Below are 23,366 nucleotides of genomic sequence, written 5' to 3'. Positions count from 1 at the left end.
TGGAGTATGTCCTGAGATCTTATTGCCGGTTATCCAAGCTGTTGGTTCAGAGGAGCAAGTCTGCAAGCTAGAGTTGCCGGATACATCCTGTTTGGACTTTCATGTCAGGAATTTAGGTGTTTGGTTTCCACTTCATGGGTGGTATTAGTGAGATAAATTTCTTTTTCAATCATATGATGTGGGCATTGGTGGCTGGGCCTGTATTTATTAGCTATCCCTTGTTGCCCTTTAGACGGTTGTAGTGAGTATTTGAACTGTTGCAGACCATTTGGCTTAGGTACATCCATGATGCTATTTGGGAGGCAATTTCAAGACTTTTGACCCAGAACACTGAAGAACCGATAATATATTTCCAAGTCTTGATGATATATGGCTTGCAGAGTATCAAGCAGGTGGTGGTGTTCTCATGAAACTGTTACCCTTGTCATTCTAAACGATTGAGGTTTGGAAGTTGCAGGCTAAGAAGCCTCAATGAATTTCTACAGTGCATCTTGTAGATAGTACACACTGCTATTATGAGCACTGGTGGTGGAGGGAGTGGATGCTTGTGGATGTGGTGCCACACAAACGGGCTGCTTTGTCCTGGTTGGTATCAAGCTGCTTGAATGTTATTGGATCTCCATCTAGGCAAGTGGGGAGTATTCCATCATGTTCCTGACTTGTACCTTGCAGTTGGTGGACAGACTTTGGGGAGAGAGGTGGTAAGCAACTCACAGCCAGGTTCCTGGCTTGTGACCTGCTTTTGTAGTCACAGTGCTTAGATCACTAATCCAGTTCAGTTTCTGATCAATGGTAGCCCCAGGAAATTGATATTGAGGGATTTAGTGATTCAATTGAATATCAAAGGATGATGGTTAGATCGTCTCTTGTTGAAGATGGTCATTACCCAGCACGTGTGCAACACATGTTACTTGTCACATCAGCCCAAAATTGGATATTGTCAATATGTTGCTACAGTTAGGCATGGCCTGTTTAGTATCTAAGAAGTCACAAATAATGCTTACATTGTGCAGCCATCCATGAGTGACTACACCTCTGACCTTTTAATGAAGGGAAGACCATTGATAAAGCATCTTAAAATGGTTGAGCCAGGAAAACAACCATGAGGAACTCCTGTGGAGATGTCCTGCAGCTGAGATAGCTGACCTCCAACAACCAGAGCCATTTTTCATTGTGTCAATTATGACTCCAACCAGTGGATAGCATTCCCGAATTTCCATAGACTCCAGTTTTACTATTGCTCCTTGATGTCACACTCCCATCAAATGCAACCGTGACTTCAAGGGCAGTCACTCTCACCTCAGCACTGGCATTTAGCTCTTTTGTCCATGTTTGGACCAGGAACTGAGTGGCCCTGATCAAACCCAAACAAAATTTCAGTGAGCAAGTTATTAATAGGCAAGTGTTGCTTGATGGCACTGTTTATGACACCTTCCATCATTTTATTGATGATCATGATTAGACTGATGGAATGGTAATTAGCTAGGTTAGAATTGTCCTGTATTTTGGGTAAGGACATGCCTGGGCAATTTTCTACATGGTTGGTAAGTACAGTATTATACCTGTTCAGAAACAACTTGACAGAGGGCGTGGCCAGTTCAGTACTATTGCCGGAATGTTGTTTGGGCCATATCCTTTGCAGCATCCTGTGCATCCAAACTTTTCTTAATATTATGTAGAGTGAATTAAATTGGCTAAAGACTGGCATCAGTAATGCTGTGAGTGTCTGAAGGCTGAGATGGATCATTCATTCAGCACCTCTGGCTGAAGATTGTTGTGAATTCTTTCGTCTCTTTTTCATTGTGCAGTTAATGAGGCCTGTAACAAGCAGTCACTCCCCTTAATAGGCATTTCACTGTTGCCTGTTGAGAATCTCACTTTGATGTCCAGGACTAATTTAGAAAATGCAGCTGGTTATTCGTGTTGTCAAGAAAGGCCTTGCTGGATTCCTTACGTGATTCTCCTAGATTTCTTGATATCTGTCATTCAGATTCCGCCTCATGTTATCTTTTTGGGACATGGAGCCCAGACAAATTGGCATCATTTGCTATTGGGCTTAGGAGAGTTCTGAATAACAATAACCCTCTGATAGAGCAAGTTGCAGTCTAACACAGATTCTGTGAAGGGTTTGAAAAAGAGAGAAGCAGAAAGTCTCCAAAAAGCTAGCTGCATCAGTATTTTTTTTTCCCTGTTCCTCTATGTTATGAAGTTGAAGGTATGTACTGTTCCTTGAAGAGAGAGTGAATACTGTTCTGAACTGAAAGATTACAAGCACCTGTATACCTGATTAAGATGGCAGTCCCAGAATGTACTGGAAAATTGAAAAAGTGTAACATTTGGTTGTGAAATGGATACCTGAGTCGGTTGCTGTTTTGACAAAAATTCAAATTTAACCAATCAGTTTAAATTATGCCCCAGAATACTAAACCCAATCAAGTTTGAATTTATTGTTTTGCCAACATTGAACCAATGAGATGATCCGACGTTATGGAAGCAGACCCTTTGGCCCAACAAGTCCACACTGACCCTCCGAAGAGCAACCCACCCAAACCCAGTCCCATACATTTACCCCTGACTAAGACATCTAATACTGTGGGCAATTTAGCATGGTGAGTTCACCCGACCAGCACATCTTTGGACTGTGGGAGGAAACCAGAGCACCCGGATGAAACCCACGCAGAATGTGCAAACTCCACACAGAGAGTTGCCAGAGGCAGGAATAGAACCCAGGCCCCTGGCGCTGTGAGGCAGCAGTGCTAACCACTGAGCCACCATGTTGCCCCTTGTTGGGGATATAAAAATACAGAGATTTTGAAAATTGGAGAAAAAGCAACTGCCATCGAGAGAGATTCAAGAAATTAGGGAACACTCTATCAAAGGTACCTTTTCATTTGAAACATATTCACAGTAAAAAGAAAGATGATCCACAGAGATCTTCAGCCAGAAGAAGACAGATAGCGAAGACAACAATGGCTGTGTAGTTTTGAAATTAAGTTGATGTAATTTTAATAAATGTCTTATTGGAACAACATATTGTTATAGAATTGGAGGCAGGTAATAAGCAGTTAAGAGAAAGGGGAGGCTTAGAGTTGTGAATAGTTGTTGAACTCTAATGTTCACTTTTAGAGTTAAAAAATAAATTGATACTATTCTCTTTAAATAGTGGAATGTGAGAGCTCTCTGTCACTCATTTTAATAGATTATGAGGTGAGGTGAGCTTCTCTGGGTGTTTGGTTTAATTAACAGAAGGGTTCACTACTGTGTTGTAAAAGCCAGAAGAGCCAAAAAACTACATTTGGAGATGCTGAAGGAATTAATTCGAAAGCCCATAAACAACAAGAAAGGCCAAGTAACCAGTGAACTAATCAGATCAGACTTATCAGATAATATTAAGGCATAATTTGAAGAATCAAAAGGATTGAAAAAAGAATTGTGTTCTTCCTATGATTGATTTCTCTCCACTCCTAACATTTGCATCTTGTATGGGTGTTTTTCTTTGTGTGTCTGTGTATGTAAAGTGAATTTTAAAAGATGGTAAAATTTAAGTTACATAGCTTAGTAGTCTTTTTTACTGTTCTTGTTAAAGTAAGAATGTTACAATGTTGAGAGGTTTTTTTTATGGCTTGCTTTTATCCTGAATAACATGGCAGTTGGAAACAAATTTGATTTTTGGTAATTTCATTAAATCTTCACATTTGTGGTGATTCTGGAAATAGTGGGGCTTGATTTCCAGTACATTTCTCAGTAGGCCTCAACAACATGCACAGCCAAAGATCTTTAAGAAAGAATTCTTTATTCTACTCGCTTCAGTTTTTGCAAACATAAAGGGAAATTAAAGTTACTGTAACAAAAAGAGTACATGGAAATAATTCTGTAGCTAACATCTAGTTGAGGAAATTCTTTGGCTGTCCCATACTCTCTACATCAGGCCTCCTTTAGATTAGATTACATTACAGTGTGGAAACAGGTCCTTCGGCCCAACATGTCCACACCGACGCGCAACCCACCCATACCCCTACATTTACCCCTTACCTAACACTACGGGCAATTTAGCATGGCCAATTCACCTGACCTGCACATCTTTGGACTGTGGGAGGAAACCGGAGCACCTGGAGGAAACCCACGCAGACACGGGGAGAATGTGCAAACTCCACATAGTCAGTCGCCTGTGTGGTCAGTCCTTATGAGGAAGACACCCTTCTCTCCAGTGAGGAAAAGTTGACTACTCGAGTTCCTTAGCTCTTGTCATCCCTTACCACCATCACTGGAGGTCCTGAAACACACTTAGCGAGATGACCATTTATTAAGCAGATTTGTGCTCAACAGGTTTGATTATGCCATGCTTGGAACCTTTGGACAACATTCTCTTCCTGCATCACTGATCTAAGCAATCGGCAAGGATTAACGTGATATCCAGCTGGGAGGCACTTTCTCAGCTCCTTGTCTACACCAGTACTTTTCATGGGATCCAGGCTCTGTGAATGATAAACTACACTGGGATTTAGATCTGTCAGTTCTCTAGGAGTCATACAATCAGCATCAATGCATTAGTCTTTACAACAGTCTTATAGGATCTTGCTTCCAAAGTTGCACCACTGATCACTTGAATCCGACATGGAGCACCAAAACAGATAAACCAATAATGTACTAACCTTCTGGTTATAACTGGCCTTTGGCCAGGGGTGAGAATGACCTGCATAAGCTCAATGAAGATATCCATAAGTTCAAAATGGGTTAGACCATAGTATCCATTGCAAGATCTTTAGAGGTCCCATGGCAACCAGAAATCCCATGCTGGTGTAAAGTTCTTTCCTACTTTGGCCAAAGTACATCTCTCACAATTTTGATAATAGTCATCAATATCAACAGCCATCCAGGGTCTGTAATACTGTTCTCTGGTCATTACTGGCATATTTTATGTTGCTTGGTGTCCCGCCTGATCATGATCCACTACCGGCACTTGACACTTGGTAAGAATGAGTTGGTTCAACTCTCTCATTGTCATGAATCAGCTGATAGGGTACTCCATCTCTCTCCCTGGTCCTCTTCCAGCATCTGAACAGTTTTCATGCCTGTTTTTATCTCCTCAACAGCTGGGGCCAGGTGGTGGATGTTGAGAGTCTGCCTGTGTCAATCAGCTGAAATTGTTTGAGGTCCTCTTTTAAGATAGATAGCTCAGGTGACACTATGCCTGGCTCTACTTTTCTAGATCTGGTTTGGATCTCACTCATAAGTTAATTGGTGAGAGTTGGATGAATTTTAGTCTGAAAGGCATAAGAAATCGAAGTTGTAATGTGCCCTTTCACCTGGGGCATGTGCAAAGGCAAATAGCTCCCTCCACCTAGGCAGAGATTGGTTTTCACCCAGGGCCAGTCTTATGACTTTGTGCATCTGCATGTGCAATACTTCAGTCTGCACTGTTTGAATCAAGATTTGAAACTCTGATCTATTGGGTCTTTCTTCCTGCAAGCTTGGTCGACATATGGAAGTAGCTGAGTGGGTTCTTGTCCATAAATAGTTCAAAATTTGCATTGATTAGAATGTCTCTGAATGTCTGGGAAACAGACCTCTCAAAGCTAGCAGGTTAAGTTTCATACTTGAGGTCATTTTGCATATTGCTGTCGTTCAACTTGAGACTCAAACTGACATGAGCAATTACCATTCTTTTCTGACCTTGAACAAGTGAGAGCACCACTTCAAGGTCAAGAAAGCTGGCTTTGATTTCTAATATGAAAAGGATATGGAAAACAGTGTAACCCAAAGCAGGTGATGAGACAGCATTTGCTTGAAGGCACAAAAGGAGTCTTCACATGCTGGGAGCCTGCCCATGATGTTTCATGACATATCAGGTGTTGTACATCTATTCCCACTGGCTCCTTCACCATTTTCTGATTTTTTCTGCAAGTTATGGAGAGAGATGGCCTTGTGCAAACCTCTAATCATGAACAAAGTGAAAGTGAGGACTGCAGATGCTGGATATTAGAGTCGAGTATGTGGAACTGGCAAAGCACAGCAGGTCAGGCAGAATCCGGACGAGCAGGAGAATTGATGTTTCGGGCAAAAGCCCTTCATGATTCCTGATTCTCAGATGCTGCCTGACCTGCTGTGCTTTTTCAGCACCACACTCTCGACTCCCATCGTGAACAGCTAGACCAAGGGCGACACGGTGGCATAGTGCTTCCTCATAGCGCCAGAGACCCGGGTTCAATTCCCACCTCAGGCGACTGACTGTGTGGAGTTTGCACGTTCTCCCTGTGTCGGCATGGGTTTCCTCCGGGTGCTCCGGTTTCCTCCCACAGTCAAAGATGTGCAGGTCAGGTAAATTGGCCATGCTAAATTGCCCGTAGTGTTAGGTAATGGGTAAATGTAGGGGTATGGGTGGGTTGCGCTTCGGCGGGGCGGTGTAGACTTGTTGGGCCGAAGGGCCTGTTTCCACAGTGTAAGTAATCTAAGGAACCCAAGCAGTTCTCACCATGTCTTAGGTTGAGATCACTTCTATCCTGGTCGGATTTTCTCATCAGGCATAATGTCTTACTCGGAAATAAGTATCAGAGCTACCATACTTTTGTTTGGAAGTGTTGGCACTCAACAGGCTTTACTTTCAATTTTGAAAAGCAAATTAAGATGATGTCTAGTCTTCCAAAAGTCTGTTCAAACATTGAGCTGAAGGTGAATATTTCATCCAGACACACACATGAAAGTGGCAGGGACACAAATGGAACTCTAATGTATTCATAAAGTACCCTTTTGCTTATTCAGAGTAGAACGTCTTCAAAATCTTGTCAAACAATAGATAGCTGGTTTCTAATTTATGGCCAAATTGAGACTGCAGAGAACTACCTTTTGAGAACTTGGAGATTCTTCCTTTTCAGCCTTTGTATTGAGTGACTGTTAATGAACATAGGTCCTTTTTCTTCATTATGAGGACTATGGGCTGGCGTATACGGATTTGATGACGTTTGGATGATACCTTGATCTAAGGCTAGTACACTTTGAATGCATGGAACAAGGTCAAAAACCCTTGAGCCCCATGTGTCAACCTCATTATGTATAGTTTATTTATATTAGCCATTAGATGCTTTCCAATGATACTCAGAAATATCTTAAACTTTCAACCCCAACATCACACACATTCTGAATTTTCCTATTTCCACTGGAGTATTGATTAGGTCATGAACTATCACCCTAGGTTATGAAAAGTGTGGCTGAGGATAGATAGAGAGAGCTCAATGTAACCTGATAAGAGATGTCCTTGAAGCGGAGACCCAAATGCTGAAAGAAAGGTCAATCAGCTCATGTCCTTCAGAAAGATGTTATCAGAAAAACTAGTGAGTAACTTTTGACACTTCTGCAGTTATGTCAATTAAGCATGATAATAATGATTTGCCAAATTCCATGTTTACTTTAGGGCAATTCCCTATCGCTCTTCACAGGACTGAGCCTCTACCTGACGGAACCTCCTCCTAACCTGGCATGATTCTTTATGGGTGGGGGAGCGGGAAACACATTTATTGTCTGGTGAGAAGGGAAGATCATTGCACTAGACAGGATCTCTAGTCCTGAGGGCAGTGTCTGTATTTATTGAAGGCATTGATATTTGAGGTGCCTAGCCCTTTCTCAATTATTCAAATCTTTGGAGTATTCCTTGGGAAAGATTGGACAAATGGCTTCCTATGGATATAGAACAGCAAAGACAAGACCTGTGTTTGCTATGCAGCAATTTATTCCACCTGCCTTTTCAGCCTGATGTCTGCACCCTTGTCCATGTCAACAGTCACCTCCCTGAGAGTATCCTCTTTCCTGGTCTTAGGAGTCCAGTTTCTCCCCACAGTATAGATAATGTGGTCCTAAATTTCAAAGAAGGATAATTGAGGTTTGACATTATTAAGCTTTTTCAACTCCTTTCCAATATGACCCTTTCCCACTGCATCAGCCAGGCTGTCTTTCAATAGTCTGCCACTGGTCGATTTGAAGGATGGTTCCAGGAGGATGATGCAGCTGAATAACTTCAGCTTCACAAACATGAGAGATCGGTCCTCTCCTTTAGCTTGCTTACATTTATAATACTCATAATGTGGCTCTGTCAAGCTACCACTCTCCCCAAAACCTTTGTCAGTATGCAATGATCCACTGCAGACCTCTTTGAACTTCTGCACCTCATCCCAGTTTTTCCTGGAGGATCTACCTACACAAATGTTCCATTGTTCATTAGTATTGAGGCCCCTGGATGCCATAACCAGATATGCATCCTCAATCCAGTCTACAAGCATCAGAACAACAAATGTTTCTGGTCTTATCCCAAAGCTATACACCATCCAGCACATTGGCAAGTAGAATATCCAATCAGAGGTATCACTTGCTTCCTTAAGGCCACTTTAGGAGCTCTGCCTAGGCTTAAAGGTTTGATTTCCTTTGCAAATGCCTGCAACCCCTCCAAAGATTCTGGAATCATAGAGTCATAGACTTGTACAGCACAGAAACAGATCCTTCGGTCCAGCTCATCCATGCCAACCCAGATATCCTAAATTAAATTTAGTCCCATTGGCCAGTATTTGGCCCATATCCCTCTAAACTCTTGCTATTCATATACCCATCCAGATGCCTTTTAAATATTGATTTTGTACTAACCTCCACCACTTCTTCTGGTAGCTTGTCCCAGATACGTACTACCTTCAGTGTGAAAAGGTTGCCCTGAGTCCTTTTTAAATCTTTCTCTTCTCACCTTAAACCTATGCCCTCGAGTATTGAACTCCCCTATCTCAGAGAAAAGAGCTTAGCTATTCAGCCTGTCTATGCCCTTCATGATTTTATCGACCTCTATAAGGTCAGCTCTCAGCTTCCAACATTCCAGGGAAAATATTCGCAGTCTATTCAACATCTCCTTATAGCTAAACCCTTCTATCTTGGCAACATCCTTGTAAATCTTTTCTGAACCCTTTCAAGTTTCACAACATCCTTCCTATAGCAGTTGTAGAACATTTGAAATTTGAAGTTTATCTTGTGTTTACAGTCAATTATTCAGCAAGGTACTGTACCTAACTGGTCCATTCACTGCAACCATTTGCTAAATAGGTATGAATGCCTGGTGGCCAGTGTAGATTAAATTGGTGCTGACAGCAAGGGGTTCAATCCTCATACCAGCTGGGTGGATTTGGGATCTCTCTCCTTGATCTATCTGAGGTGGAGATTATGACATCCTGGGGGGCTGCCCATGGACAGAGAACTAAAGAAAAAGAAAAATTATATGTTACAAAGCTTCCACCTACTTGATAAAGATTGGGAGCCGAAAGGATTTTAAATAATGTCCTGAGTGATTTGACAAGTCGGCTTTTCGGAGTAGGAGATTTCCCAAGTCTACACAATTACTGATGTAATAGTTAAAGAGTTTGATGTTTTGTTACTTAGTTGAGTGAATCAAAGTTGTTGCTTCGGGAATGAAACTGCCAAAACATTACAATCAAGAATCCTTTACTGTGATACATCATCTATACATTAATTTTGACAGTAACTGCAATTTAGTTTTACTGATGGCTGACATTTCTATTCTTGTTTTGGAATTGCTATCAAAGGTGTCTATGTTGTTACACTATATATCAAACATACTTGTTTATTTTTCAACAGTTAATGTTGGGGACTATATCCAGGCAGTGTTGGACAGAAATTTGGCTGAAAATATTAGCAGAGTTCTCTACCCGAATGATAATGTAAGCACAAAGAGTATTTTCTAGAAGTATTGTATGTGCCTGTGTGATTATACAATTAAGTACTGGTCATTTTAGTTTTGCTAATTGTCATGATCCCAGCTGATATTTTTAATGTGGTGCTCTTTCAATGAAACAGAAACCTGCTATGCTGTCAATTTGATTTAAAACGAAAACAAAAGTTTACATGGGATCTCCAATTTACAAACATCTGATTGATGATCACTCATTCTTATGAACACAGAGTTCATTACAGGGTTATAATTTTAAAGACAGTATGAACATTTTCTGTACTTACAAATGGCTGCTTTGCATTGTGTCCTGACCAGAGAGAGAGTTCCCTTCTCCATCATACCTTTCGGCTTGACCTAACTATCTCCCTCAATTTCCAATCTAGAGAGGTTGCTAACCTTTTTCTTGATTATTCACATGAATGAGCTTAAAAACTTTCGTAGCTTTAAATAACACCTTCAGAATTCTAACCAAACACTTCTAGCCTGGAATTATCAAACGAAACTCTTACACTCAGTTGACCTATTTTGTAACTCACACAACACAATCACCTGATAAAGGAGCAGCGCTCCGAAAGCTAGTGCTTCCAAATAAACCTGTTGGACTATAACCTGGTGTTGTGTGATTTTTAACTTTGTACACCCCAGCCCAACACCGGCGTCTCCAAATCGTATTTTGTAACTGTTTTTCTAAGAACAATTGTTCTTCTGTCTGAGCCAGCCAGGTCATCTGTGAGCTGAAAAAGAAGTTTTCCAATCTATAAGGTTTTAATAAACAAAAGTGTCTTGTTTGGCAGAATCTTCCCAGGCTCTGAATGATGTGGGCAATGGCAAGGAGTTTGCAAAAATCATATGTAAAATCAAAGGAGACTTTTCTCGATGTCAGGATCAACAAGTCTCATTTTCCAACTAGGTTTTTGATCTCCAGATGATATTCTTGTTAGTTAGTGGAGTGAGATCTATTGATAGGGATTACCTACTCACTATTACCTTCATTATTACCAAATATAATCATATTAATATTCCAGTCCCATTCTACCACCTACTAGGTACATACTGGGCACTAAGAACAAAAGAATTAGATGCTAAAAACACCTGGCAAAAAAATCCCAAGGCATGTTCATGGGCACAGATGTACACACCTACATCCACAGATTTTGGTACTGGAGACTTGCCAGTCTCCCAATGTCATCATGGCACATCTCTGTTCCACTTACAGTACCCTTTTGCACTTTAAAACTGTGCATTGGGGTGCACTGACAACTATTGTTGCAATGCTGCTGCAAAGATACTATATGTACAGAGGCAGGCACCCAGCTTAAAAATTGGATCAGGCAGCATTTAGGGCCATTCACTGCTTCCTTAGCATTTACTCATTTTGAGCCTACCTGGTTTCTCACAGCATCACAGCTTTGTCTTGCCTTTCTGTGTTTTGCACATTCAATCAGAGATACGCAGGCTTAGAGCATTTCTGTCTCATCCTGTTATTTAGCACAGTCACAGAGAGGTCCAGGAAACTGGTCGTGGTTGTCAGCAGTCCTCAGCCAAATTAAATAGCCTTCAGTCAGGGGTCCCAATACAGTGATTCAAGGGCAGCCTCTGATAAACATCCAGGACTTGAACACGGTTAGTCAGTCACTTGGGGCAGTCAGAGATAAGATCCTCTCCTTGTAAGGAGTGAGGAGCTGAATGTTGGACAGCCCACCAATCATCTTGGCTCTTTCTATCCTATTTTCTCCCTGAATGATAGCAAAAGAAGTTTGATGGCGAAGTTTGATGGCACTAACTAACAAGAATATCATCTTGAGATCAAAAACCTGGATGGTGGAGATGGTCAATTGGCCAAAGCAAGTGAGTAGGCAACATAGAGGCCATGTAGGGTTAATGATATGGGAGGCATGTGAGAGTGAATGAGGGAAGGAGTTGCAAGCAATAGTGAGAGTGGTGGAGCATGAACTTTGGTGGGAAATTGGAAGGTAGAGTAGTGAAGATGGAGTCAGTAAAAGAAAGCAGAGAGAAGATGGCGGTAGTTCGTGGTGATGGAGAAGAAAAAATCATTGGCCTTCCTGAAAATTTGGGCATTCCTCCAGACAACTGAGACTATCTGGTAACAAACATGGACCAGATTGGCTGGGTTCTTCTGCCTCCACCAGGACTTCCAGATCCCTGTCCACAAAGTGAAGCACCAATTTCTCTTTATCTGTTATGTCCAGGACAAGTGTCACAAACTATGCAGGGCAGCTCCAGTCTAACAGTGCTTGTTCAGGAGCACAACAACCTTTTACAAATGATTTCGGCATGTAGGATGCTAGTCCATTCTGGCAGTAGAGTTTTTCTGGGTACATTGAGTGGTACGGTAGGGCTAGTATTGGACAAGAGTGTTGCTATACGGGTGGGCTGGGTAGTTAATGTGGTAAATCTGGGACAATATGGTGAGAAAACTCTAGGATTCACAAAGTGAAACCCTTTGTGAAACTTGACAAAATGAACACAACCCAAAAACATAAGATTCAGCCCATTAAGTCTGACCTGCAGAAGCTTCATCAATGAGCTAGGCTTTAAAGACTGAATTAAAAGAGGAAAATGAGCTAGAGAGGAGGAGAGGTTTTGGGAGGAAATTCCTTAGTTTAGGACATAGGAAGCTGAAAGCACTAATGGTTCAGCAATTAAAATCAAGGATGCTTTAAGATATCTCAGATTTTTGAGTTGATGTAGATTATTGTAACAAGGAGGGATTCAAAAATAGTGATGAGCATTTTAAAGTAAAAGTATTACTTAACCAGGGCCTATGTAGGTCAGTATGTATGGGGTAATATGTGACCAGGATTTGGTATGATGCAGAATATCAGCAGACAGAATTTGGATGACCCCAAGTTTACAGAGGACAGAAAGTGACAAATTGGCCAGGAGTGCAGTTGATATGTTAAATCTCAATGGGATGAGATTTTTAGGTGCAAATGAGCTGAGGTGGGATGGAGGCAGGCCATGTTACAGAGGAAGAAATAGGTGTTCTTAGTGATGGTGCAGGTAAATAGTTGGACATTATTTTTTGAATAAGAACAGCCTGATTCAGTCTCAATGACACTATCACACTTCCTCATAATACTATCAAAATAGAACATTGTAAACGTTTTAACAACAAGCATAGTACACACAGTAGAGGTAACATTCATTTCTCCTTTTGTCACATGTCACTTTTCAACATTCTATCTTAGTAAAATTATAAGCTTACCTGTTACAAAACCAACGAATGTAATAATTGATTTTTATAACTCTGGACTGAAACACATTTAAAGTTAGCACATGGATTGTAAGCGGTTCAAGAAGGCAGCTCATCACTGCCTTCTCGAGGGCAACCACACATGGGCAATAAATGCTGGCCCAGCCAGCAATGCCCACATCTTACAAGTGAATGTAAGAAAAAAATGAAAGAACCGTTTTAAAAATCAGGGATTTACAAGGTTGGCTCCATGTTGTGAACACCTGTTGTGAGACCATTTGTGTAGATGTGGGTTCCAGAAATGTGTGGACAAACTGGTCTTGTAGGGTTGTTTAGAAGTGAAGCCCATTGGTTTCTGGACTCGAGACCAGTTATTGATGATAAAGATCTCTACCTGCCAACAGCTATGTGATTGATTGTAAGGTAGCTGAATGGCTTGGGCTATGAAGAAGACAGAGAGAAGCCAAGCACACCAGAAGTAAATCAGCCAGTCTGCTGCAGACAAAAAGCTCTGTCCCCCAGTTCTCTGCAGTAAGTCATCTTAAACCTGAGACAACCAGCGTATCTTTCCTTCAGCTGATGCCAAAAGTTGTGACTTTGATTTGGATTACTCAGAGATCATTCATAAGTGAACAAACCACCTTTTGTCTCTTGCAAACCAGTGGAAGCATTTGGAAAAAGGAAAGTTCAGGAGAAACCATTGGATCAGTAAAAATCAACAAGAAAAGTCTTGATAACAAAGACAATGGAACAATTTTCTCCAGTGTTCCTAGTAACCTTTAGTTTTATTTTCCTGTTTGTGTTTGTGTGTGTGTGTGTAAGAGTGAGAGAGAGATTGGTTTAGTGTTTTAATTTATAGAGTTTAACTAAGTTTAATGGTTTCCTGTAGCTAAAATCTAATTACCTGTCAGAAATAATAATTCTTATTCAGAGAAAACTTTTCAAAGGTTTTAACTCTTGTGACAGCTCCAGGAATAACAGGGCTTGATTTCCAGTGTGCTACCCCAGTTTATTGTCAATCACTGTAAAATATCTCCTTTTTTCCTTCGAGTTTTCTTTGTGCCATTTGCATGTCATTGACTGCAAGATTAAACTGTGGTTTTGCAACTCTCATGTTGCTTTTTTAAACTCTGTATTGAACTGGATAGAGTCTAGACTTTGGGACATACTTGTATTCATGACAGGCCCATAGTTTTCAAATTTTTTGGTCTGTTTAATTTTGTCAAGACAGTCATTGCTGGCAATCCATCTCGCTTCTGGATACTGACAGCTAGGAATTGAAATGTTTCTTGACCCCTGGCTTTCTTTTGTTCTTCTTTAAAGCTGGGCAAAAAATTGTTAACAGGGTTTTCAATTTTTAAAACAAACTCTGAACCACTTAGTTCAGTTTTTAACTCCTGAATGGTTTTCTTCTTATCAAGATGTTTTCTAATGTCCAGTTCTATGAACAAAAAACCAACACACGAGCCAAATAGCTGCCATAACCATATTGAATAGTGAAATAGAGATGACATGTCATTTGGTCTACTCCTGATCCTGTACTGATTTCATCTATTCTTGTGGAAGTCTCATTAACCCATTTCTCTGGCGCTCACTCATCTACATTATCTCCCAGTTGGCCAACACCATGGCTGTAAAATTCTTATCCCTGTCTTCAAATATCTCCATTACCTCACCCTCTATATCTCCTCAGGCCCACCATTTTTCCCCCACAATATCTGCATTTCTCCAGTTCTGTCTTTTTCCACATGCTCAATTTCATTCATTTCACCATTGGCAACCATGGCTTCAGTTGCCTTAGCCTCAGACTCTGGAATTCCTTTTCTAATCCTCTCCACCTTTTTATGTCTTTTTCTTTCTTTAGGAAGCTCCTTAAAATCTACCTTTTGACTGACTAAACCTTTTATGGCTTGGTGTCAAATTTTGTTTCATAACATTCATATGAATTGTCTAAGGAGGTTTTGAACTATACTGTATAAATGTTGTTGATTATAACTTTGGTGCAAAGATCACAGAGCTAGAAGGTTCTGTTGAAATAAAATCTGGAATTAAATGCTTCTGTTGGAATCAGAACTGAATGTCAATGCTTATTATTGATTCTTTCATTACTTGCTGAATAGCATATTATAGGTATTAATTTTTTAAAAATGCTTATTCATGTTGTCATACACATTAGTCATTGGACTGATAGATGGTAAAGGATGGAAGTAAAGTCCAGTATTGTCTTGCAAGGAAAGAGGTAAATAAATCACACTAAGAAGACTGCTACAATCCAAACTTTTGTTCCTTCTGATTAAACAGCACTGCAAAGGTTTGGTCACTTTTTCATTCTCTTCAAAACTATGGCTGAAACAATTTAATGAGTTGCCACCATGTAAATTAAACTTCCATCTTAAAAGAAACTAAAACAAAATATTGTTAAATGACTACAGTAAAAGGGTTGACTTTGGAAACTATACCAACCTTTTCTTATTTAATTGTATTGATACCTTTTATTGTATTAAAAGGTAGAGTAATCTTAATTATATTTTGTCTTCAGTTTTTTGAGGGCAAAGAATTGAGACTAAAGCAGGAATACTTTGTTGTTGCTGCCTCACTTCAAGACATTATCCGTCGCTTCAAGTCTTCTAAATTTAGTTGCAAGGATACTAGGAATTGTTTTGATTCCTTCTCTGACAAGGTAAGTGTGCGTAACTTGGAACAGAAACATCAAAACCTTGTTGTTTAGGAAGGAAAAGGTAGGTGCAGTCAATTTAGGGCAATATTCAAAGTTTGTGTGAAGATTTGTAGCTCGGGTGCTCGTTGTTGTGGTTCTGTTCGCCGAGCTGGGCAATATCCTTTAATCCAATTCATATTGGTGGGATGAAAATGTATTTAACAAGGTTAATTACTTCCAGTGAAACTAATGCCATTTCAGTTCCTATTCCACATAGGTCACAGCAGAAATAATGCAAAAAGTAAAAGGGATCTGGGAGTGCTAGTACAGGATTCTCCAAAGGTTGACTTGCAGGTTGAGTCCGTGGTTAAGAAAGCAAATGTAATGTTGTCATTTATTTCAAGAGGGTTGGAATGTAAAAGCAGTGAAGTGCTACTAAGACTTTATAAAACTCTGGTTAGGCCCCATTTACAATACTGTATCCAGTTTTGGGTCCGACACCTCAAGAAGGACATAGTGGCACTGGAGCATGTCCAGTGGGGATTCACACAGATGATCCCTGGAATGGCAGGCCTAACATACAATAAATGGTTGAGGATCCTAGGATTTTATTCATTAGAATTCAGAAGGTTGAGGGGAGATCTAATAGAAACTTACAAGATAATGCATGGCTTAGAAAGGGTGGAGCTGAAAATGTGTTGCTGGAAAAGCGCAGCAGGTCAGGCAGCATCCAAGGCACAGGAGAATCGACGTTTCGGGCATAAGCCCTTCTTCAGGAAGGGCTCCTTAGAAAGGGTGGACTCTGGGAAATTGTTTCCGTCAGGCAGAGATACTAGGACTTGTGGGCACAGCCTTAGAATTAGAGAGGGTCAATTTAGAACGGAAATGAGGAGACATTTCTTCAGCCAGAGAGTGCTGGGCCTGTGGAATTCACTGCCACAGAGCACAATGGAGGCGGGGACGTTAAATGTCTTCAAGACAGAGATTGATAAATTCTTAAGCTTGCAAGGAATTAAGGGATACGGGGAGAGTGTGGGTAAGTGGCGTTGAAATGCCCATCAGCATGATTGAATGGCAGAGTGAACTCGACGGGCCAAATGGCCTTACTTCCACTCCTATTTCTTATGGTCTAAAAAGAAAGGCAGGTAGTCACCAAGAATGCAGAGCACCCATACAGCCATGTAGTGTGGAGAATCTCCCATCCTAAGCACAAGCCTGTACCTATGCCATTCCAAGCTTCTTTTGTGCATCCCTTCTACAATACCATCTACTGTAGGGGCTTAACTGAGAACAATAGATAAGGTCTGTAGTTATTAAACTTGTTCTGAGACCAGAAAATTAAAATGTCTAGTGGACTGATTTTAATCCTAAATTGAAGTGAACTGTTCTTAAATCAATTGACATACAAGAGGTAAAATATGAAAAAAAGATGCTGTTCTATATGATTTTATATTAATTAATCCATTTATACCTGCAGGTAGCAATTCAACTGAATGACACTCATCCTGCTTTGGCAATTCCAGAGTTAATGAGGATTTTAGTGGATATCGAGAAAATTGATTGGGATCAGGTTAGACCATGTAAAGAAAATAACTTATTCTAAGCATAGCAGTTCTGAAATGCAAGAGAACAAATCACAAAAGCACTTTTAAACATCTCAATATATTCAGTTGTTTTCCAGTCAGAAAGTTTCCATTTGGTTAAAATGGACTCCCTTATACCTCTTTTGATAATGATAAATTGGGAAAAGTAACAAAGAATTGTACAGAACAGAAAAGCGTATTTTGAATTTGAATGTCTAAACCAGAAGTGTGGCTAATGTTGAACTCAGTTCTTCAGACTAAAAATAACTGAATGGAAAAGAATCTTTGCAGGGTCAACTCAATTTCAACTTGAATCTGGTTCCGAAGCTCAAAAGTGTTCATGGTTTGATGTGAATTTACCATCTCACTTGTTAATGTCACAAAAATGAAACAGCAGTGGAGAATAGGGGTTTTGGTGAAAGCTCATTAAATGCTAAAAGCATTTTTTTGAACATAAAATGAGTACACTACAGATTAGAAGCTGAAATGATATTTTAAGCAATAACAATTTTTAACATTTTTCAGGCTTGGACTATCACTAAGAAAACATTTGCATATACTAATCACACAATTTTACCTGAAGCCCTTGAGCGTTGGCCTGTGGGCCTCTTTGAGAAACTCCTACCCAGGCATCTGGAGATTATCTATGAGATTAATCAGAGGCATCTAAATGTAAGTGTGTAATATAGTACTACATTTTTGGAATATTTATTTATTTATTTTGTTTTTTAAATGCTATGGGAAAAATGCAGAAGCATAGTGAGCATAATGAATTGCACAGATGAATATGATAAAATGCAGTGCAGGAGAGATTATTTTTACATTTGGGTAATGATATAAATTCAGTGCATATATATTCTTTTATTCATGAAATATTGGGATTGCCAGGAAAGATGACATTCATTTGTTCTAAGAAGCTGGTTGTGAACCTTCTTGAACTACTGCAATCTTCTTGGTATTAATTTTCCATTATGATATTTCTAACAATGTCAGACATTTAAGAAAATAATTTATGGCTTCCAATAAAGATATATCCCAGTGATAGAGAAGATTTCTAGAAAGGGGATAAGCCAACCATCGTTAATCAAGGAATTTAAGGATAGCATCAAACTGAATGAAAAAACATACACTGTGGTGAAGTTTAGTAATAAGTGAGAGGATTGGGAAAGTTTGAAAAAAAAACAAAAGATGATCAAAAAAAAAACGAAGTTAAACCTTCAAGGTAAATTTGCAATCAATATTATGACAGACAGCAAGAGCTTACTAGCAGCAGAATCCCTGCTGACGACTTGCACTGGAACGGTAATACTTTAACACTCCATTACATGTAACACATCTAATACTAAGGGAGGGAAATGCATTACAGATAACTAAAATACAAAAAGTATGACTAATGGAATTTAGCAGTCACCATTTTACATGCTAACCCCCGCAGTTGATATTATGTAGATTAATTAAAATGTCATATTTGTTTGTTTAAAAACATTTGTTCCTTTAAGGGTCTCATTGTGGCTCAGTGGTTATCACTGCTGCCTCACAGCACAAGTGACCTGGTTTCAACTCCAACCTTGGGTGACTTTGAGAAGTTTGCAACTTCTCCCTGTATCTGTGTGGGTTTCTGACTGGGATGTTCTTAGGGTCAGTAAGGAATCGATGGGCAGAATGGCATCTGTCTGCACTATAGGGAGTCTATACATCAGTAACAACTTAGCTTTTTTAAATCAAAGATATATTTGAAACATTCAGAATTTAAGAAGTGTTAAAATGTCTTTTGATTTTCCAGTATTTAAAATCATTTTTAAAATTTCTGTGGGAACATTCTGTGATGCCACTTACACAAACATCCATTTCCTCCACCACTGATGCTCAGCAGCAGCAGTGTGTACGATCTACAAGCTGCACTGCAAAAATTTACCGAAGATCCTTAGGCAGCAGCTTCCAAACCCACGACCACTTTCATCCAGAACAAAGGCAGCAGATATATGAGAAAACTACCACCTGCAGATACCCCTCCAAGCCATTCACTATACTGATTTGGAAATAGCTGTTCCTTCACTGTTACTGGGTCAAAGTCTTGGAATTGTGTCCCCAAGGGCATTGTGGTCTACCTCCAGTATGTGGATTTCAGTGGTTTAAGAAGGCAGTTCACCACCACCTTCTCAAGGGTAACTAGGGATAGGCGGTAAATGCTAGCCAGCCAGCAACACTCACATCCCATGGTTGAGTTATAAAATAAGCTTCTTTAAAAAGATGAAAAAGAAGGGAATGGCCAAAGTTAACATTAGTCCTTTAGAGAATAAGGCTGGGGAAATAATAATGGGGAACCAGGAAATGGCAGTGACATTGAATAAATAGTTTGCATCAGTCTTCACAGAAGAAGACATGAATACCAATTCACAAATATGAAATAATCAAGGGGTAAAAGAAGGAGAGGAAATAAGTATGATGATTATCACGAGGGAGGAAGTATGAGAGAAACTAATGGAACTAAAGACTGATATGTCCGCTGGACCTGATGGGATGCATCGTAGTGTATTAAAAGAAGTAGAAAAATAGAATGGAAGAACAGAATATCTTTTATTATCACATGTGCTCAAGTACAGAGAAAAATTTACAAAGTAGCTACGAAGATAGTGGATGCACTGGTAGTAACCTTCCAAGAATCCTTAGATTATGCTTGAGGTCAGTGCTTGGACCCCACCTATTCACAATATACATTAATGATTTAGATGAAATATAATAAATGACCAAATATAAAATCTCTAAGTTTGCAGATGACACAAAGCTGGGTGAGAGGGTGAGCTATGAAGAGGATGCAGAGATGTTTCGGTGTAATTTGGACAAGTTATGAGAGGGAAAATGCATGTCAGATGAAGTACAATATGGATAACTATGAGGTTGTTCACTTTGGTAGCAAAATTAAGGGCAAATTATTATAGGTAGCCCCTGCTATCCAAAAGTAGAGGGTTCCCAGGAAACCTTTCGCAAGTCGAAAATGGCGTAAAGCAAAGGTGCATGATTGATGTGGAAAAAAGTGTCGCTGTTTTTCGTAAAAGCGAAAATCCTCTTTGGATTCATGAAAACAGGTACTAATGTAACTCTTTCAAAGCAAAGTTGTGTAAAGCGAATGATCAAAAAGCGGGGGATATCTGTATCTGAATGGTGATAAATTGAGAAAGGGAGAGATGTAACAAGACCTGGGTGTCTTGTAGAGCAGCAGTTGAAAGTATGCATTCATGCATAGTAGGCAGTGAAGAATGCAATTGGTATGTTGGCCTTCATCGCAGGAGGTATAAGGGCAGGGATGTCTTGCTGCAATTATACAAGGTCTTGGTGAGAGCACACCTTGGAGTACTGAGTGCAGGTTTGGTCTCTTTACCTGAGGAAGGATGTTCTGGTTATGGAAAGAGTGCAACAAACTGATTCCTGGAATGTCAGGACTAATATATGACGAGAGTCTGGATTGGTTGAAATTGATTTATTAGAGTGTAGAAGAGGATATCATAGAAATCTATAAAATTCTAACAGGACTAGGCATGGCAATTACAGCGAGGATGCTCCCAATGAACAGAGAATCTAGAAACAGGGCACGGTCTCAGGATAGAGTGTAAGCTTTTTATGATTAAGATGAGAAATTTCTTAATTCAGTGGTGAGACAGTGGAATTCTCTGACTCAGAAAGCAGTTGAGGCCAAACATTGAATGTTTTCCAGAAGAAATTAGATATTGTTTTTAGGGCTAAAGAAATCAAAGGATGTGGAGAGAAGGTGGGAACAGGATATTGAGTTGCTTAATCAGCCATGATCAAATGAGTGAAGCAAGCTCAAAGGACCGAATGGTCAACTCATGCTCCTAATTTTTACCTTTCTATGGAAAGGTTCCAGAGGGTTGGACAATGGCAACATTTTTCTTTAAAAAGGATGACACAAAAACAGGTAACGCTAGGACATAATGATTGCCCTTATCCATTATTGGGTCTCATGTACCATTATTGGGTCCATTATTGGGTCTCTGGCTTCTCTCAGACTTATTCCCACCATATTCATTCATATAATTTATCAATGTCAGTCTGTTAAAGAAATCATGATAAAAGTTGAAGGTCAGAAAGGACGTAGGCTAGGGGATTTGACATGACTCTACCTATTTTAGATTAAGAGAAAAATTCAGGGTGAAATAGGTGGTTGGGACCACTGCAATGATCCTGGGCCAGATACTATTTTGCAGTGTGGGGGACAATAAAGTCGAGCACTCTGATTCTTCATCCTGTCCATATCTACTCTTATTCCTCATACTTGGAGATGTTTCATCTATTTCTGATAACAACATCTTTGAATTCAGCTAGCCTTTCTATATAATGTTTCTCTATGAATCTTTAGCCCATTCAGTATTTTACCTATCTCCTGCTTCATTTTGACTTTGGCAGCATTTTCTTTGATAAAAACAGATTTACAGTATTATCATTACTATCTCAGCCACATCCTCTATGTCTATATGCGAATTCCCTTTTTTGATCCCTAATCAGTCCAACCCCTCTTCTCATCACATCTTTGCTATTTAGGTGCCTATAGAGGATTTTGGGATTCCCTTTTGTGTTACTTGCCAGTCTCTACTCAATCTGTCTATACTTCCCTTTGCTTTTTTTTTGCTTCCCTTCAACTTTTTGCATTCAGCCTGGTTCTTCTTGAAATATCAATTTGACATCAGTCATCTAGATAATTTTTCTGATTCATCTAATTGTATCTTTTCTGTCATCCAGAGAGTTCTGCCTTTATTCATCCTTCATGGAACATATACCTACTGTGCCCAAACTGGCTGCTCCTTACAATCAGGCCATTCTTCAAATCCATTTTTCCAGCTAAAATTTCATTTGAATCAATTTGGCCCATATGTTCTCACTGTTGATATTGTCCCTCCCCAGTTAATTATTTTTCACTCTGGATAATTCTTTTCGAAAGCTATCTCAAATATTGTAACAGTAAGATCACAATTTCCTAAGTGTTTCAATACTGGTGCTTGATCCATTACCCCATCATATTCTCACAACCATCCCCAGTGTTGTTTATCATGCACAGGTAGCCTCTGTCATTAGTGTGAGTACATGAGTTTTCCTGGACTTGCAATTCTGTCATTTAATTTGTGCTCACTTCTCCAAGAATTGTTCTAGTAGGTTAGATTGTACTCTGTTGAAACGTTTTACAGACACGTGAAGCAGAATAGCACAACGTATAAATTAGCAGGACAAAATTGTTAATCTTAGCAAGAGAGAGAAATATTGAGGACAGTAGAAGCTTCCCCATGCAAGTGCAATCAGAAAGAAGAGCAGTTATCTCCTAATAATGACTGGCAGAGAGTTGTAGACGTAAACAGCTTGGAATGATGAGTTGGGCTGAAGGGCCTGTTTCCAAGAGGAATAGGAAACAGAGGAAGGAAGTTTTAATATTACGTAAGGTGGTATGGTGTGAGAGTATAAGAAATGAAGGAGTGGCCCACTGAAAAATGCTGAATGGTTACACCAATTTAGCGTGGAGTTGAGAGTTTTGAGAAGATTTGTAGCCCAGGTTGAGGTTTTGGATGTAGGTTTGCTTGCTGAGCTGAAAGGCTCATTTCCAAATGAACCTTTCAGCTCAGCGAGCAAACCTACATTAGTGTGCAGTTCTTGAAACAGGATTAAGAGACCTCATGCATATAATTAAAGAACATATTATGTTTCAGGCTAGTAGCTGAACAGTTGTCCATGTTGACAAAGAAATACTAACATGTTTAGTCATAGGACATTGCATCTAATGTATGGGACTAAAATGGAGTGAGGTCAATTTATTCTTTATTTTCATTAATTAATTGTGCATTCATTTTTTAAAAAATGTGCTGCAACAATTTGGAATGGATTAATCGATTGTTTTGACCAAAATGACTTCCTACTCTCAAATTTTGTTGTATTGAAATTGAAATTCAGATAAATGCGAGGTGCTGCATTTTGGGAAAGCAAATCTTAGCAGGACTTATACATTTAATGGTAAGGTCCTAGGGAGTGTTGCTGAACAAAGAGACCTTGGAGTGCAGGTTCATAACTACTTGAAAGTGGAGTCGCAGGTAGATAGGATAGTGAAGAAGGCATTTGGTATGCTTTCCTTTATTGGTCAGAGTATTGAGTACAGGAGTTGGGAGGTCATGTTGCGGCTGTACAGGACATTGGTTA

The 23,366-nt window shown here is 39.7% G+C and overlaps 1 protein-coding gene across 2 annotated transcripts in view; it reads left to right on the top strand.

Annotated features, from left to right (window-relative positions):
* The window catches only part of pygl (phosphorylase, glycogen, liver), a 116,880-nt gene that overhangs the window by 46,475 nt on the left and 47,039 nt on the right, over window positions 1–23,366 (top strand). For both annotated transcript variants that reach the window (XM_043697625.1, XM_043697624.1), the window contains 4 exons: window positions 9,622–9,704; window positions 15,472–15,612; window positions 17,066–17,158; window positions 17,697–17,843. In XM_043697625.1, the coding sequence (XP_043553560.1) occupies window positions 9,622–9,704; window positions 15,472–15,612; window positions 17,066–17,158; window positions 17,697–17,843 (464 nt within the window). The remainder of the gene's footprint in view (window positions 1–9,621; window positions 9,705–15,471; window positions 15,613–17,065; window positions 17,159–17,696; window positions 17,844–23,366) is intronic.

Source organism: Chiloscyllium plagiosum, chromosome 10 (assembly GCF_004010195.1).
Source record: "Chiloscyllium plagiosum isolate BGI_BamShark_2017 chromosome 10, ASM401019v2, whole genome shotgun sequence".
NCBI classification, from domain to species: domain Eukaryota; kingdom Metazoa; phylum Chordata; class Chondrichthyes; order Orectolobiformes; family Hemiscylliidae; genus Chiloscyllium; species Chiloscyllium plagiosum.
Note: the sequence above shows the minus strand (reverse complement) of the source record. Positions and strands in the feature narration are given on the sequence as shown.